Source organism: Bacillus rossius, chromosome 1 (genome assembly GCF_032445375.1).
Source record: "Bacillus rossius redtenbacheri isolate Brsri chromosome 1, Brsri_v3, whole genome shotgun sequence".
NCBI lineage: Eukaryota > Metazoa > Arthropoda > Insecta > Phasmatodea > Bacillidae > Bacillus > Bacillus rossius.
In genome coordinates, this window is record NC_086330.1 from 295338563 (window position 1) to 295351976 (window position 13414).

Sequence of the window (13414 nt, forward strand, 5' to 3'; positions counted from 1 at the left end):
GCCGTAATGAATTCATGTTTAGGCAAACCGCCTTTAGGCAAATGGCCTGTTACTCGAGTTGAGTTGCAACATGTGACTCGACTCGAAATTTCGAACAGTTCGCACTATTCTAAATTATACTTTACCTACAATAGATCTTAACAGACCATTAAAACTAGTTATGGGTCACATTAGTGATGGCCCAATACGGCAAGACTGAAAAAACCCGATTCAGATACAGGTTCCGATGATAACTATGTTTTACCAATAATTTTAATTGTTTTAAAAAAAAATCTGTCACTTGGTAAACTAAAAAATATAGTGGCAGCAAATTTCTTGTGAAGTATTAATCTGAAATATCTATTAAGAAGTATATTTTCAATATTTTCATGTTTCCATTTAAAGCCCTCCCTGTAACTTAAAATTTTACATGACTGCACATGTCTGGTAAAAAGTAACTACAGACAAGAGTAGTGTCACTAGTATCTGTAATAATTTTTTACCATACAGTACTGTTCACATAAAAAGTGGGCATTGATGGTACAGATAAAGCTAGGCAATAATTCATCAGAGCACTATGTTTAATATACTATTTTATCACTGTGCTACTCAGTACATATTAGTACATATAAAATTCATGAGCATTATACAAGACAAAAAACATTTACTTATGCAACTGGTAAATTTAATGACAAAATGGCCTTACTCAGCAGAAAAAGAAAGCTACATGAGCTTCCTCAACACTTAAAGGAAATATTCTTCTCAAACAGAAAGCTTTTTAAAGAACAAGTAAAATACTCATTAATAGGGTGTGGGACTTCTTCCACGATGCTGTATTAAAAAAGGACAGGTAGTTACAGAGAAGGACACCACCTGTGCCATATTGCTGTCATTCTAATAACTTTAAATGAAGTACAATATCCAAGCAGCTTCAAAATATTTTAACCAATTTTGTTATATATAGACATGCACACGCACGCTGCAGTACCCGGTGTTGCCTGGGCTGAACACTGTGCAAATAGGCGGTAAGGCGATTGGGAACAGAGCAGTGAGAGAATGCATTTGATAGTGAAGCCCTGAAAAACTCTCCAGCTGAATGATGCTTCCATCACAATTCTACCTTAGAAATTAAATATTTCAGTTTCTCATTGCTGAGAAATAGATTTGGGTCAACTTTGTGGTTGGTGAGTGATATGACAACAGCAAACTGTGAGTCATATGTATTGGAAAAAGTTAAAACTTCAGATATCAAATTATTGACATTTCATAGATTCGGACACTGTTGTTTCTTACTGCAGTTCTAAAACCTGAATCTGGATCGTTGGCTTACGAGATTTTGTGTCGTTTGACTGCTGAGGAAATTACCTAAGTTATTTTTTGATAAGATTGTAAATTAAATAAATAACTTCAAAATATTTAGTACTAATGCTTTATTTTAACACTGTGTTGTGCCCTATTAATTGTTGAAAGAATAAAAAACTTAATATCTTACAGGTCCACATGAAAATAAATCCCGTGTTTCCACATTTCACTCGACATCAAAGCGATTGTCATAAAAGAGGCCGCTCGATTCTCATTACAGTTGATAAAACACATAATGAATCATTAGAATCAAAGAATCACTTGGGAAAACAAGGAAACTTGGAATATTCAGGCAATAATTGAATTCTGGAAAAATGAAGTATCAGGGAATTTAAATGATTATAGACACAGCCGTATTCTGTGTTGCTAACAATCCATTTATGGCTCATGCATATAGTATTAGAGTTCAGTCTTTGTTGCAGACGTCTAGTCAAGTGTGTTTGATCATAGATTTATTTTTTGGCAAGTGAGAGGCTCAATTTCATCTGTGATGGTGTTCAAGTGTGATGTACAAAAAAACAACTTTTTTCATAGTTTCTTGGCAAATTAATACTATTATCACCTGAGGTAATATGCTTGATGCTGGGGGTGGGCAGTGTTTTTTACTGGATTTGACTTCAAATTGGAAATGTCTGTGTGGCATCAGGCTATCTGGTAGTGGCTAATTTAATGTTGACATGCATCATTGGCCCCAGTGTTGTAGGGTGAAGAATCTACTATGGTAAAAGCGGCCTGCTATACTGATTCACAGTTTCCTTATCAATAAAGTAGGTTGATTCTTTCATGAATATGCATGCAAAACCATCAATGACAAGATAGTTTGCAAGACACTTTAATCATTATTGTTCAGGCACAAACATACAGTAGTTTGGTGTGAACACGTAAAGCGCTTAATCCAAGCTGTTGCAAATTACTATTAAAAACAAAATCCCTAGCTGCAGTCTCTTTGTTGTGGTTTTGACTGGAGGCAGCCAGTACAGTAAATTAATACTTCACGGTGTGGCCTCTTGGCAAAGTTAAAGTGGCCGGGTTAAGCCTTGCTGTACATGACCCAGGGTCACGTGGGAGTAGTTAAAAAGTTTAAGGCCCATCATAATGCACATCTGAATATTGTGGTTATGGTCGCCAGGTCGTGGTTGTACTCATACTCCAGGTGTCGGGATGTCTCTCTCGTGCCAAATTGTTCCAGAAAATGGTTGAAAAAAGTTAACGTTACTACTACCATTATTAACTGGCACACTTGACTTGAAATAAAACATAGTGAATTTTCCATTTTGACCAAGGAACTTAATTTCTGTTTTTATCAATGACTTGAATAAGTTTATCTCATTGTGGGAATTGTTGCATTCACATATAACTACACTGGATGTTCACAAATCCTAAGGGATTATGACACTTGATACTCTCGCAGAACACTGGCAAACAATTAATCAACACAAAAGGGGGGAGGGAATTTACTGGTTTGGGTGGAGAGCGAGTGCGTTCCACCTGCGGGGGGTGGCAGATTTGACAGGATTGGGACCGGGCTTCCAGGCATTTTGATGTTAAAATGTTAACAGTTCGGTCACACATTCAAGAATCCTTAAATTTGATGTGACTATGGTAGTTTTATTTGTTGTGACTATGGTAGTTTTATATGTTGTGCAAAAATTTAGATTCGTTAATATATTGTACACATAAAATATTACTGTATTTACCCACATTGCATGTTGCATCTATAATTTGGGAAGTGAAAATCTAACATTTTCAAGGTAATGATCACCATTCACTATGGTGCGCACTACATATTTGTCTTCAATAGAATTATGTAAATACAAGGGAAGTCTTTTTTTTCCAGCATCTCTGTTAAAACATCCTTCTCTGGGTGCATTGTGTCTTACTTTATTACTACATAAGGAGAGAGTGAAAAATCATAAAAGATCTGAATAAGTAAGGGAATTCTGTTTTTTGAGTGTTGCGGGACACCCTGTGATACTTTGCTTACTTGTACACATCAAGTTACACAATAAATCTGTGCATAAGAATAACAATTATAAAAACGTACATGGCGAACACCATACGGTCCACCATAGTTGCCAACATTCGCCATTCTATTGGTGTATTGCTTTTACTGCGGGTTTGCTCTTCATCTATCTCTTCTTCAGCACCATCTTCCTGTAAAATAAAGACTACCATCAGTTAATATGTCGAGGAATGGCTACCATGATACTAAACTGGCATATTCACCAGTTGTTCCAAAGATATGGGTACATAATAATGCAGCTAGTGCTGGTGATGGTCATATTATACATTTGCAAATATCCAGGTTGAATTTGTTATTCTTTAATACTAACATAGTAACTATTTGGGTTTGTAAATCTAATAATTAGAGGCATTAAACATTTATAACTTATAAGTACAGTAGAGAGGACATGCAAGACGAAAATTTGTAGAAATTGGGAGAAAATAATTACCAAGCTAAGGAGGCAGGTCGAAGTTAATGGGGATGTTTGTTCCAAACCATGCAGTAGGACCCAAAACTAAGCTTGCTGAGGTTTTACAGAGTAACATTTCTACATATCTTTTAGTAGGCAATGGCCTGATGTGCACATGTAGACATTTGTATGCATACACACCTTTCTTTCTCTTACTGTTTCTCTCTATCCCTCTTTTACTGTCTTTCTTTTATCAACAATTATTGCCTGATAAATTTCTCTCTTTACAGTTTCAGTAATTTAAGTAGCACATCCAAATTATTTTCTTTAATTTCATTCACAAAATGCTTGTGTGTGCTACCCATGTATACAGTGTTGTTAAGTAACGAATTACAAGTAATCGGATTACTTGTAATGATTACTTTTCAAGTAATTTATACTTGTAACGAATTACATTAAAAAAATGTAATTCGTACTTGTAATCGGAATACATAACATTAATTGTAATCGTTACATTAAGGTAATCGATACTTTATATTTACTTGCCGTTACTTTTATTCTCGGAACGTATAATGAATACAGTTAAGAACAAGAAGAACATACATTTTTGTATTAGTAAAGTTTATAATTTTACGCTTGTAGTGCTAATGACTTGCAGTGTATCCAACTTTTACCCTATCCTAAAATCTGCATTTTTTAAATTTAACACATCACTGCCGTCAAGTGCTCCCGTTGAGCGTCTTTTTACTGTTGGTAAAGATGTTTTTGCCATCAAGAGAGGGAATATATTTGATGAGAACTTTAAAATGCAATTGTTTTGTAAGGTCAATTCCAGAATTTAAAGAGTGTTACTTTTATTACAGGTAGCTACTTGTATGAAGTCTTTTGATGTTATTCAAGCATGTTTGTCCTCAAATATTATTCATTTAATTAAAGATAATATATTTAATCATTACATGAAATAATTTTTTTTAACAGAACATATATGTATGTTTATTAATGTAACAGTGTGTAAAAAAATTGAATCGTAAGTCAGTTATAAAATGGTAGTGGAAAGTAATTGTAATTGTAATTGTAATTTTACTGATTACTTTTATGTAAAGTAATTTTTACTTGTAATTAGTTACATTGTCACCACATTAATTGTAATTGAGCCCAATTACTTTTTCCGAGTACTTTTAACAACACTGCATGTATAGTATCTACACAGTGTCGAAATTGCTGACATCGTGTTCATTGTCCATCTTCAATGACAGAACTGATATGCTTTCGTTGCCATCGTAGTCAGAAACTGGTGTTCACGGATCAGCAACTATTTGTGCTCTGGAAATAAATTCACTCGTATGTGTGCTCATCTACAGGGCCGGTACAAGGTAAATTGGCGCCCTAGGCGAAAAACCTTAATCCCCCCCCCTCCCGGGCCGGACACCCCAAAAAAAATTTTCCTTGCCTCAAAATACATCACGTAAGCCTAAGATTTTGTCAACAATCAAATGTAAGCAGGCTTGTGTTTTATTTTTACTTCTTTACTTATTACAAATCATAAGCAGGTCACCGTGGACTTTAAATAATTATGTACTTATATCAATATAAACATTCCAAACTGTTACAAAAATCCATTTTCATCTAGTTTCAATAATCATTAAACATATTATATGAGCTGTTATGTGTCGTGCTGCGCTACCCCCAGCTACTTGGCGCCCTAGGCGGTTGCCTAGTTCGCCTATATGGACGCGCCGGCCATGCTCATCTAGTTTATTCTGACATCCCTTGCATAACATATGTACTAAAACTTATAACCTTCCTTTTCCCACTGATGTATTTTGGCACATTGTGCTGTATGGGATCTGACAGATCAATGAATGGATAAATAAATAATATTAATAAATGAAAGCATGAAACATATATTTTCAACCCACCTTTGATTTGAATTCTTCAGGTAAAATAAACTTTCCAACAATGTTGCCTGCGAAGCTTTGTGTGCACCGTGCCAAGTACGTTGGCAGAGCACTTTTCCTCGTCGTCAGTGCATATGTTACCACTGAGGTCACCGTCGTCAGAATGGCCAGCACGAGGGAATCGAGGTAGAACCGAACTGGAAGAAAAAAATTAATACGTACTGTGTTGTCTGTAAGGAAGTCACGGGTAAACATTAAAACCCCCTGCACAGTGCAACCGCAAGTCACTAGAGGGTTCAGCAATGTTAAGGATCGTCGTCAGTCCCATCCCGTTGGGTCTGACTGACTGGCGGTAGGATGGGCGATCCACACCACCGAGCCACTTCACCCTTCTCTGGTCTAGGAGAGGATAGTGTGGTTGCCAACTACACGTGTCGGCCCAGACTCCCGATATAATTACGTGTTTGTGGAGAACATGCAATGTTGGTGAGCTACGACCAGAAAATGATGTCAACTTCAAACTTATGAAGTGCCGATATTTGTGGAACACTGTTCTTCACCCATCGTCTTCCATTCTTTTGCTTTTCTTCTTGTCACTGATTGAAAAAATATGCAAAGCAAGTACAACTTTTTTTATAGTTGCACAATGATGCGAGCACAACTAACTCTGCAAAAGTGTGGTGATGGCACCAATCGTTTCATTTTATCCTCACTAAAATAGTTTGATCTGATAGGTCTGATTTACATTGTTAAGTTTTAATTTGTGGAACACTGCTAACCAGACAATTTCTTGGTACAAAATGTAGGTAATCATGGTTAACTGAGTAAGGCTGGATGGATTTCCAAACTAAGCAAGAACGCATAAATACAAGGCAGAAGAAGTTGAATAAAGACATTTTCACATACCCATTTATAAAGTACGCAAAACAAAAAAGAGTAATGCAAGGATCTATCAAATTTAAACTTCATGTGTTTCACCTACTATTCTATCTTACGAAACTTTTCAAGATGCATACAAGTTTTTTATCATGTACATCACCATTTAACTTAATAAACTATTGCAAAGTGAAAGCAAATTGCACTTTAAATCATGCTATAAAGATTTTAACTTTTCAGGGGAAAAAATTAATTAGATTTTGAAGCCCAGTGTGTGTGTGTAAGTTTTTTTTTCCAGTTTGAAGATGGATTGGTGATGTCTTCTTGTGGCTGGTGTGTTCTATTAACTACCGTGCTTTACTTGAGTTTGTTACGTGTTACGATCTTGTGTTTATAAACCATCTTAAGACTCATTCCACAGTGCACAGAATTTTGTTGACAACACAAATTTGACAGTGTTACCTGTGTATGTTAAAATTAAAGTTTATTTGCAACGTAGTTATGCAGTACAAAATGTGGAGACTTCTTAAGTTTTAAGGTCAATGAGTGTTATTGAAGCTATTAAAATATTGAATATCACAGTTACGAATAATTATATTAATCGAAAAATATTTACATACAAAAAATCAACCCCAATATAATGATAGAAAGCTGATAGTGTACAAATTTTTTAAATAATTTAAAACCTGAACAAATATGGATCACTACGAACAATTACTCAGCTTTGATTGGTCACGTAGAGTGACATAAATGGAAGAGCTAGGAGTTTCACAGATAATCCTCACATCTGTGTTCACAAGTGGTGGTTACAGAAATTAAAAAAAAAAAATATATATATTGTATATATATTTCCGTCACCCAAGGTCTCGGGTTCAGGACCTGGGATGAGCCCAGTGATTGCTAGCGGAGATTATTTAGTTCTTTTCTTTATGAGAGAGCGCCAGGCTAGCCGCTGTGATTGCGTGGGTCGTCGACCCCAGCGTGGATCACTGGACTCGCGGAGATTATTAATTTATGAACCTTGGGCAAGGAAACAACTTTACGGGTTTACAAGAGCACCCAAATTAAATAGGTTCAGGCACACTGTTCTTACACGGTAAATATGATTCTTCTTCTAGAAAATTACCTGTTGCTTGTTGTGGCAGCTGGAACACTAGGGTGGATGTCACCACACACAAATATAGTCTGTCGCCGTTAACGTGCGCTGTCAAGCGCAATCGCGAATGTTGTCATCCTTAACAAGACACACTGTTATGTTCTTTACCGCGGAGCAGTCGAATCGGGCAGCGGCGTTTTCGCTTGGGCCTACCTACCTCCTGCTCATCTGGCTCGTCCACTCGGACACAGAAAGTTGCGTCTGCGAGTGTCGCCTGGTGACCCCATCCTTCTCGGGTTAGTGTTAGAATCGGTTTGGCTTCTGGTTCGTCCGGTTACGTTACACAGGGGACCGTTACAGGTGGTTGATCATCCTTTTCCTGGAGTTTCCCTGTCACCATTTCAGTTATCGGGACTCTTGTCTTCCTCCCATCTTGGCGGGGGGTCTTCCCCGATCCTTACCTCTCCTTGCTTCGCGATCTCCGTGGCTGGTATGTCGTCATCGGGTATTGGCTCTTCAGCGATGTCACTGTCCCCTTTTTCGTCTGGAGGACGCTCCACCGGTAGTGCTGTTAGCCGTAGGTCATCCCGGTGTATCTTAAGGATTCGTCGGCCCCCCAGGTTCACCAGGTAGGAAGTGGCCCCCAGACGACGTTGGACCATATATGGGCCACCCCATTGTGGCGCGAGTCCGGCGCAGTAATTGCACGGAGCTGCTGACAAGGGGTGGACTCGCGCGAACACGCGACTGTCGCCTTGTAATGAGTACTGAGTTCGTGTGGTTTGGGGGTTATCTCCTGTGCGTAACTGGTTTGTTGCTGTCATGCGACCGTGTGTTCGCTTTCACGCCGCTGGTTGCGCTCCTCTGTCCCTTCTCCTGAGTGGGTAGCCCACTCGCCAGGCAGTGGGAGAATACGGCCCTGGACCATTTCCGCCGGGGTCATTCCAGTGGCGGCGTTCATGCGAATCCGGATACATAATAGTGCATCTGCAACATGACGGTCCCACTGGGTGTGGTCGTCACCGAGTCGTAGCCGCAGCTGTACCTTCAGCTCCTGGTTCCTGCACTCGGTGGGGTTCGCCCTTGGGGGTAGGCGGATGTGGTGGGCGATGTGCATCGTCCTACACGAATCCTTCAATTGAGCTACCAGGAACTGGCTACCATTGTCCGTGAGGGCGGATTCTGGGTAGCCCCACCAAGGCAGAAACTCGCGGATTAGGATGTCTATGATGGTCGACGCTTGCGCGTTTCCACAGGGGTAAGCTTCCGTCCACCTGGTAAACATGTCTGTTACAACTACCAGGAAGCGCTTGCCCCATGGTGAATGCGGGTATGGCCCCATGATGTAGAGAGCTATGGTCTGGAACGGGTTTGTTGGTTGGTGGGGTTGTTGCTGTTGCAAACCATCTTCACGTCGGGCTTTGCACAGCTGGCAGGTTTATCACTCCCGGACGTACTCGCGGACATCCCGGGGCACCCCTGGCCAGTGGTAGTGTTGACTGACTGCTTTACGGGTCTGATTGGTACCCGGGTGTCCCGTGAGATCGTGGTCGTGATAGAAGCGTAGCACTGCTTCGAGGGCCTCAGGGGGCACATAGGTCTTCCAGCCGGTCGCTTCCCTGGGTGGCTTGTTAATAAGTTTCCTATCCCGATTCTGTCACGTCGCACACCCCTCGCCCTCCGCCTGGCCTCGGCGTATCACGGCATCGGGAGACAGCTGTTGCGCCTCGAGCACGCGGCGGTCCACGCTGGCTACCGTGTTCGGGGGCGTGTTAGCTTCGCCTATGCCCGTGGTGATGCGAGCGCATCCTGGGCCGGGCCAGGTGCGTGTGCCTGGTGGGGGGGGGGCGGAGGGGGGGGGGTAGGATGTTCTCCCATTCCTCTGTGTCGAGTGCCTCGTCTTGAGCATCCGGCTCACGTGACAGCAGATCGGGCAATTGATTTTCTGACCCCGGTACGTGCTCGACTCAAAAGTCGAATGACTGAAGGAGCAATGCCCAGCGAATCAATTTGCCTTTTCGTCCCTGCATGGTATGTAGCCAAGTCAAACACCGATTGTCTGTTCGGAGGGTGAATTGTCTGCCTTCGAGGTGGGGCCGTTACTTCATTCACTGCCCAGACTACTGCTAAGCACTTTTGTTTATTACTGTGGTATCGTCTCTCGGCTGGTCCGAATTTGCCGCTGGCATAGTCGTTCACTTGTCTCTCTCCTTGCGCATCCCTGTGGAATAGCACTGCACCCACTCCCAGTGCGCTCGCATCTGTTTGTAAGCAAAGGGGGGCACTTGGGATCCACCCGGGTCAATGATTGTCAATGGGTGAAGTAAGTTTAACTTGATTGAATGCCCGTTGCGCCAAAGGGTCCCAGTGGTAGCGTGCTTGAGGCAAGAGCAAGTCTGTGAAGGGCGAGATGGTTTGAGAAAAGTCTGGGATATAGCTGCGCAGCTAGTTTATTAAGCCTATGAATCTTTGCAGTTGTTTTCGTGTACGGGGAGCTTTGGCTTCTGCGATCTTCTGCAGGTGGCTTAATTGGGGACGGTTCCCACTCTCGCTGATGGTGTGACCGAGAAAGTCTACCTCACCAGCCCCGATGTGGCACTTAGCAGGGTTCGCTGTTAGATGGTGGGTGGCCAATTGCTCCTTTACTAGGGCCAGTTGACGGTGGTGGTCCTCCCACGTTTCCAAAAAACGATCACATCATCGAGGTAGGCTATCGTAAACTGCCCTATGTAGCCTTCTAGGACCCTGTTCATCATGGCCTGTAAGGTGGCCGGGCTGCACTTCAGACCAAATGGCATCGCTCGGAACTGGAAGCGCCTGCCATCAGGCATGGTGAACGCTGTCTTTTCCCTATCCTCCCGTCTTATTGGCACCTGCCAGTAATCGGACTTCAGGTCCAGGGTGCTAAACACTCGTGCCCTACCCAGCCCTGCTACGGCCGCCTCGACACTAAAATGCAGGGGTGGGGAACTGATGGTTACCGCATTCAGTGGCCGGAAATCAGCACAGAACCGGAGGGACCTGTCCTTTTTTGAGGCGAGTACTATACTGGCATTGTAGTGACTATTCGAGGGCTCTTTGATGCCATTCTGCAGCATTTCTGTGACTTGTTCACGGATTACTCGCTGTTCGCGAAAACCATACCCACATGGCGGGCCGTACACTGGTTGGTCTGTGGTGGTAGGGATAGAGTGTTTGGCCACTATAGTGTGCCTGTTTGGGCCGGCCACGGCGAACATGTCCCAGCGCTCGCGAAGGGCCCTGTTTACCTGGTTTTGGAACTATGGGGAACATTGTGCCAGAGGTCGGTCAAAGTCAATAATTCGCCAGTTGGTGCGGGCACTCGTCCAATGGCGTACACTGTGAGTCATTCTGTCATGCCAACATGCATGTGGGTGGCTCCCATCTCCAGCACTGTGTCGTGCTCCACCAACCACGGTTGTCCTAACACGAGCTCCTCATGTAATTCCTTTACAACCACGGCAGTGACATGAGTAACTAATTCCCGCAGGCTCACCTTGACATCCGCGTATCCGATCATCTGGCCGGCATGGGTGGTGGTGGCCAGGAGAAGCTCGCCACAGTGCGGGCATAGCACTCCGGATGGCACCAGGGAGGGGTGGACGAACATGTGGCTCACTCCCGTGTCAACCAGGGCAGTTTTGGGTCGGTTGTTCACTTCCACTGGGATGCGGAGTAAATTGTCCGTGGTTCGACCGATCTGTCCCAATATCGGTGGCTGGTAACTTCCTGTTGGCACTGGGAAGAGGGGTTCTACTCCCGCCTCCCCTGCGACCCGTTTCCCGAAGGCGGTTGTTGTGGTTGCTTTTGTGGTGGTTGCATGGTTCCAGCCTGTGGGTAGGCTGGCATCTGCGGGCATTCGCTATGCCAGTGGCGTGTACCTTGAAGGCAACCTTGACGGCAGGGAGGGGGGTGGTTGAAGTATGCTGTCCCTGGTGGTGGGAACCCTGACACGCGTTGGGCCACTGGTGGCAGTGGCACCTCATGAATTGCCCGGGTGCATCGTGGTTGGAAAGATGGCGGGGCTTGCAGGGCGGGTTGTCTCCAGCTGCTGGGTGGTCCCTGGTCTCCCCTGTGTGCTTCCGGTGGTTGTCGGCACCAGACCTTTTGAAGGTTGCGTTTAGTCGCTACCGCCTGCTCGACATAGTCCTCTACTGTCGGTGTGCGGCTGACTCATAGGAAGGGCTGTAACTCATCCCGTAGTAACATGGTGACTGTGGGTAGTGCATGGATGGGATCAATATTCGATTAAATTCGTCGGAACAGTTGCAGTTTGCTCGCAATGAATTTCTCGACCGGTTATCCATCTCTGTGTGGTGCCGTAAAACTGTGACGCACACTGTACTATAGGTGCTCTGGTGTTGAACCAGCGCTTGAACGTCTCTTTGAACTCCTGCCACGTGATGTTGAACCTTCCCCACAGGTTCCACCAGTTCCAGGCGGTACCACGTAGGTGTTCGCTGGTCCTCTCCATCCACTCGTCCTGTGGTAACCCGCAGTGCGCCAGTCGAGTTTCACACTGACTGGACTGACTCTCCAGATGTCATCCCAGTTAATTTCCCATTGTTGTGTTACTGGTTCGCCATTACCTTGCACGAGGCTTGACTTTGGTGGGCATGTGTATGTGTTCTGACTCTGTGAGGGGCCCGTCAGTATATCGACATTTTGTGGTCTGAGGCATTGCGGACACACCGAAGGTATCTTACTTGGCAGCATTATGTATGTTTACGAGGTGGATTAGGTTGCGCGCAGCTGCATCGCTGATGTCGCGCAGCTGTTCACTCGCCGAGTCGCGGCCGCGTGAGCGGTCGGTTGCGGGAGGGGTGGGGAGGACGGTGATGCGAGAAGGAGTGTAGGAATTGACCTTGGCGGGGGGGGGGGGAGAGGATTCCGAAGCGGCGGAGAGAGGAAGTGCGTGTACTTAGGTAGAAGGGGGGTGCATGCTGAAACGAAGAAGAGACAGAAAGCGTGTTTAATAGGGAGGGGATGAGTGAAGGAGGTGGTAAGGGGGGGGGGGGTTGCGAAACAGCGGATAATGAGAATATTGCATTGACTAAATTGCCACATACACGAAAACAACTAGCTGCCAAATGAGCAATTCTGCTTTCGCGGCGCTCATTCGACGGTTCACCGCTAGTGCGTCTCACTGAAGAGATCACTAGTGCCTTTATCGTACGAGACTATGTTGTCGCGACGTTCCTAGATGTAGAGAAAGCCTTAGACAGAGTGTTTCATGCAGGGCTTCTCTATAAACTATACCAAGCTGATTTCCCTGACTGCTATGTCAAGCTATTCACATCCTACCTAGCAGGCAGAACCTTCAGAGTGTTCACTGAGGGGCAACGTCAGACCTAAAGCAGATTAGAGCAGGAGTGCTGCAGGGCAGCATTCTAGGCCCTGTTCTCTTCAATGTATATGTGCGAGACATGCCACGTTCCGCACATCGACTCGTCAAGTTAGGCTGCTATGTGGACGATACTGTCCTATATAGCAGATCGCATAACCTACAGCTGGCCACTACCAGGCTGCAAGTTGCGCTCACTGAGATAGAACAGTGGTGCACGATGTGGCGCATTGAAGTGAACACAATAATGTCAGAAGCTATTGTGTTCACTTGTAAACACCTCCCGCCTGCAGACCGCAGGCCGCAACTGAGTTTGTTTAACGAACACATTCCACTCAAAGATGTGGTTAAATACCTAGGAGTTCACATGGACATGAAATTAACATGGCACCACCACATAGACATCACACGGGCACAAGCTCAG

At 43.9% G+C, this 13414-nt stretch overlaps 1 protein-coding gene across 1 annotated transcript in view; it reads right to left on the minus strand.

The window, feature by feature from the left end:
- Positions 1 to 542: 542 nt before the first annotated feature.
- LOC134527769 (neuronal acetylcholine receptor subunit alpha-10-like) overlaps positions 543 to 13414 on the minus strand; it is a 93721-nt gene continuing 80849 nt past the window's right edge. Inside the window, exons 8-9 of the mRNA XM_063360701.1 lie at positions 5675 to 5850; positions 543 to 3495 (exon numbers count right to left, since the gene is read on the minus strand). Of these exons, the coding sequence (XP_063216771.1) occupies positions 3340 to 3495; positions 5675 to 5850 (332 nt within the window). The 3' untranslated portion in view covers positions 543 to 3339. The remainder of the gene's footprint in view (positions 3496 to 5674; positions 5851 to 13414) is intronic.